Source organism: Leiobunum rupestre, chromosome 5 (assembly GCF_980474605.1).
Source record: "Leiobunum rupestre chromosome 5, qqLeiRupe1.1.hap1, whole genome shotgun sequence".
Taxonomy (NCBI): domain Eukaryota; kingdom Metazoa; phylum Arthropoda; class Arachnida; order Opiliones; family Sclerosomatidae; genus Leiobunum; species Leiobunum rupestre.
In genome coordinates this window covers 8,967,422-8,972,052 of record NC_143388.1, presented here as the reverse complement: position 1 = coordinate 8,972,052, position 4,631 = coordinate 8,967,422, and the positions used below count along the sequence as shown (strand labels likewise).

Here is a 4,631-nt window from a genome sequence, read left to right as displayed (position 1 = left end):
AATTGCTTGTGCTTTTTTTTCATTCCAATAAAACAAAACACAATCTTAAAGCAAGTGGCGGCTCTAATGTGGTACTTCGATGGTTCAATAGATGTCGTTGTCAGCCGTGAGTCTGACCTACTGTATATCGTCCGATTGGTTGTGATTTCCAAAGCCTGCTAAGGGGACTGAATAACTGCAGTATATTTTAAACAGGGCAAGAGGTGTTGCTTTAAAGTTATATTTCTTATTTATTTAGTAATTTGATATAAGCATATTTCCTATTGAACAATACTTACGAACATTCATTATATTTATAAACATATATCGTTGTAAATTATGTTTTTTTAAAAAGTTTTTGAAGTAATATTATTTGCCGGACTTCATTGTCTTGTGGTAAATTTAAAATATTTGGCGCTGCCGCTACGATAGTGGTCCAGGAATGTTTGGTGCAATACGGGAACACATCCAAGGTGTTATTTGGAGCCGCCACTCGCTTGCTTTACGTCTTATATTAAATTTAGTCCAAACCGAATTAATATTGACATAAAATTCAATCTGATTCGTCAGAATTTGGAGCTGAGAAGTAGGACGGACTGTCGTGACATGATTGCCCTTCTTCCTGGTCGGCCAAACGTTCGTTGTCGATTTTGGCACCGTGACTGCGGTAGACGGTTTTCTTGAGGCAGTTTCTAAGGCAACGGCACTTCATTTGGGTGCTGCTTTCCTTCTTGTGCTTGACACGTCTATTTTGGAACCAAATTTTAACTTGTTTCTCCGAAAGTTTGAGGTACGTCGCTATTTCAATTCGACGAAGGCGCGACAAGTACATATTCGAGTTAAACTCCCGTTCCAATTCCAGCAACTGAGTGCTGGTGAACGCAGTTCGAGCTCTCTTATTGAAATTCTGCCCCGCACTGGCTTGTTCGACTGATTTCTTTGGATCTGGAAAACAGAAAAATACTTCAATATAAAAAAGATCTTGTAGTATATATTAAAAAAGATTAACGCTAAGAAAAAAATAATACGTAGATATACTTGTCGGGGTTTTTAATACTAGAACAAATATTTACGTCCAATAATATAAATATACGTTATTTACGCACAAAAACGATTTAATTAATTTAAATAACCCAGAGTAGCCTTATCAGAAAGCTCGCGTCGAAGTTAAAATTAATGAGAACCATTTCCGAGACAACCGACAGTGATTCCATTAAAGAGATTCTAAAGTGATCGAAGGACAAGTCAAGTTCTAAAAGATTGAAGCGTTTGAGCATTTTTCTTCAAGTGAAAAAACTAATTTCCATATTTCAAAGACACTATATACGTTGTTGTAATACTAGAAACCCTTTATCCAATAATTTTCACTGACCACCAATCCTCTTCAAACTAAAGATACGGCAAATATCTAAACTGTTAATCGCGAAACCACAAAGCTATTTCAATCGCTTAAAATACGAATTGAAAATATTAAATTAAATATAATATAATTAAGCCTTCAACGCTAACTACGTAATAACTTTAATGGACAAACTTTAGAGCTATTTCCCCCAATTTATGTACTATAATGGACAATCTTTAGAGCTATTTTCCCCCATTCTATGTACTATAAAAAATAAGGTCAATTAAACGTACCTTTACTAGTCGAAACCCTGTTGGTTTCAGTGTCTTCTCTTTTAGGGCATTCCGATTTGGACGTGTGGTGATGGCTGTTCGAAGTGAGAAGATTGTTGGCCACTGAGGACGCGTACGTCTTATCGCCGATCAAAGTTCTCAAAGATATGTTGGACAAAAACGGAAAGTTGTTCTTATTGGCGTGAAACTGGTGACCGTTCCAGTGATGAATTTCGTGAAGTCGGGACAAATGCGCGAAATCGAGAACGGGTTGAAGCCACGGTTCCTTCGCGTCTTTCTCATCGGAAAAACTGGACCCGTTGCCCGGTGACGAAGTTTTCAAAAGCGAATCCACGTAAAAAGAGCGCGACATTGTCGCCCGTTCAATCGATACGAAATTAATAACCGTTAAAAAAGTATTTTATTAATTATACAACGTAATTTCATATCGCAAAAGCAGTAACGATTGTTTTCGCGTCCAGCTCCTTCGTGACGATCGTGACAATACCGCCCAGGTGAAGCGAACTCGGAAGCCGATGTGAAAGGATAGAAGAATTTATTTTGGGCGACCATCTACGCCGGGCCATAATATATCTATTGAGTCTTTGAGGTGTGCGCGCTTATGGTGATTCTTCATCGGGGCAGAAGGGGGCAGCGCCTGGAGGTGGAGGTTTGAGGGTCCCAGCGATTGTTAAAGGTGGGACCAGGATTGTGTAAAGTTGCGTTTGATGAACGACTCGGACCCTCTCCATTGAATGGCCCCCTTCGCAGGGGGGCGAATTACCACGGTATGGCGGGGAAGATAGTCAGTGGGGGGAGAGATTTATACCGACACGTGGCTATAATCAAATAAAAAAGGCCGGGGAGGAGCTTACCTCGTGACGTAGCGTTGATTTATACTTCATTATATGAAATTTTGTGTCAATATTAAAAATGATTTGAGGCTTGTAAAGAGTTCAACCACGTTCGTACCGTATAATTTTAGAAGGAATAAAAATACATCCGCTAGTTGATGAAATCATGAATATGAATTATATAACGTAGAAAGTTAGGAGAGACGTTTAATGTTTTTTAATCTTTTTAAGTCAAAATTATAAATTTTATTTTACTTATTATAAATTTTATTTTACTTATTATAAATTTTATTTTACTTATTATAAATTTTATTTTACTTATTATAAATTTTATTTTACTTATTATAAATTTTATTTTACTTATTATAAATTTTATTTTACTTATTATAAATTTTATTTTACTCATTATAAATTTTATTTTACTCATTATAAATTTTATTTTACTTATTATAAATTTTATTTTACTTATTATAAATTTTATTTTACTTATTATAAATTTTATTTTACTTATTATAAATTTTATTTTACTTATTATAAATTTTATTTTACTTATTATAAATTTTATTTTACTTATTATAAATTTTATTTTACTTATTATAAATTTTATTTTACTTATTATAAATTTTATTTTACTTATTATAAATTTTATTTTACTTATTATAAATTTTATTTTACTTATTATAAATTTTATTTTACTTATTATAAATTTTATTTTACTTATTATAAATTTTATTTTACTTATTATAAATTTTATTTTACTTATTATAAATTTTATTTTACTTATTATAAATTTTATTTTACTTATTATAAATTTTATTTTACTTATTATAAATTTTATTTTACTTATTATAAATTTTATTTTACTTATTATAAATTTTATTTTACTTATTATAAATTTTATTTTACTTATTATAAATTTTATTTTACTTATTATAAATTTTATTTTACTTATTATAAATTTTATTTTACTTATTATAAATTTTATTTTACTTATTATAAATTTTATTTTACTTATTATAAATTTTATTTTACTTATTATAAATTTTATTTTACTTATTATAAATTTTATTTTACTTATTATAAATTTTATTTTACTTATTATAAATTTTATTTTACTTATATTATTAGTTAGTAAAGGCTATTGAGTCACTACATCGCAAAGTCAGATTATGTGGAGCAAATATATATATTAAATTTTACATTAGGGCAATACTCAATAAATAAATAATAAATTAATAAATAAATAAAGCTTTAATTGGAGCATCTTTTAAGTATAAATACTTGTTTACAAAAGAGTCCGACATATACAAATTGATTTAATAATTTAAATACCAAGGAAAACAAATGAAGCAACGTTGGGAGAACAGACTACAAATTTAGGTTATTTTCATAATAATGTATAATTTCTTTGTTAAAACTGTGGAGGTTTGGGATAGATTTATAAGTAATAAGCAAATTGTTCCATGGGGAGGCGCCTTTAATGCGGACACTAGATTTAGAGTTCTTAAAAAGTTTGTCAATATAAAACTTGTATTTTGCATTCCTAGTGCACGGCTTATGGGAAACCAGTCTTGGATTAGGTTTCTTTGTTTCTTATGATTTCGTTACCTTCATAATTTTAAGAAACAGTTCAAATAATTACAAAAAATAATCACGAAAACATACAGATTATCATACGCATAGTGACACACTTCGTAAGCAGGCACTCCTTCCTCCCCTCTTCGATCCGTGACTGGAACTCTCTCCCGGACTTCCTGAAAGCCATTCCCAACCCCAAACAGTTTCGCAAGGAGCTAACTGAGTTCCTAGGACTTTATATTTAACACGTTTACATGTAATAATGTAACTCCTTTATTTTGTTTTATTTCCCTTGTATCTCCCTCACATTGTACTGTTTTCCTGTACATACAAACTGTATATAATATCTCCTCTGTATATGTATAATTTGTATTGTCCACTGTCTTAACGTGATGGGTCTTAGACCTCTTGTTGAGCAATAAAAGAACTAAAGAATTAAAGAACAATTAAGTCTACCGTGATTTTGAAAGTCAGTAAATCTGCCGCGAATGTGTTAACTAATCGCTTGTGAAAAATTGAATAATAGACATCCCACAAATTCACATTTCACCTGTCACAATTAGTGACAAGGTCTAAATCACGCTCTGACAAATACGCCCCATTTAT

General features: G+C 30.9%; 1 protein-coding gene across 1 annotated transcript; it reads right to left on the bottom strand.

The window, feature by feature from the left end:
• On the bottom strand, nt 1–2,207 carry LOC149943498 (uncharacterized). The gene is made up of 2 exons (XM_090175404.1): nt 1,615–2,207; nt 1–924 (listed from the first exon to the last, which is right to left on the bottom strand). Exons 1-2 carry the CDS (start codon nt 1,964–1,966, stop codon nt 533–535), a joined length of 744 nt encoding a protein of 247 aa, XP_090031530.1. The 5' UTR covers nt 1,967–2,207; the 3' UTR covers nt 1–532.
• Between the last annotated feature and the right edge of the window lie 2,424 nt (nt 2,208–4,631).

What these genes read in the sequence shown, in the direction of transcription:
- LOC149943498 (XM_090175404.1), bottom strand. Translation starts at nt 1,966, where the DNA reads ATGTCGCGCTCTTTTTACGTGGATTCGCTTTTGAAAACTTCGTCACCG. An exon ending in CAGGGTTTCGACTAGTAAAG is followed by an intron (nt 925 to 1,614) that starts GTACGTTTAATT and finishes TCTGTTTTCCAG; the next exon opens with ATCCAAAGAAATCAGTCGAA.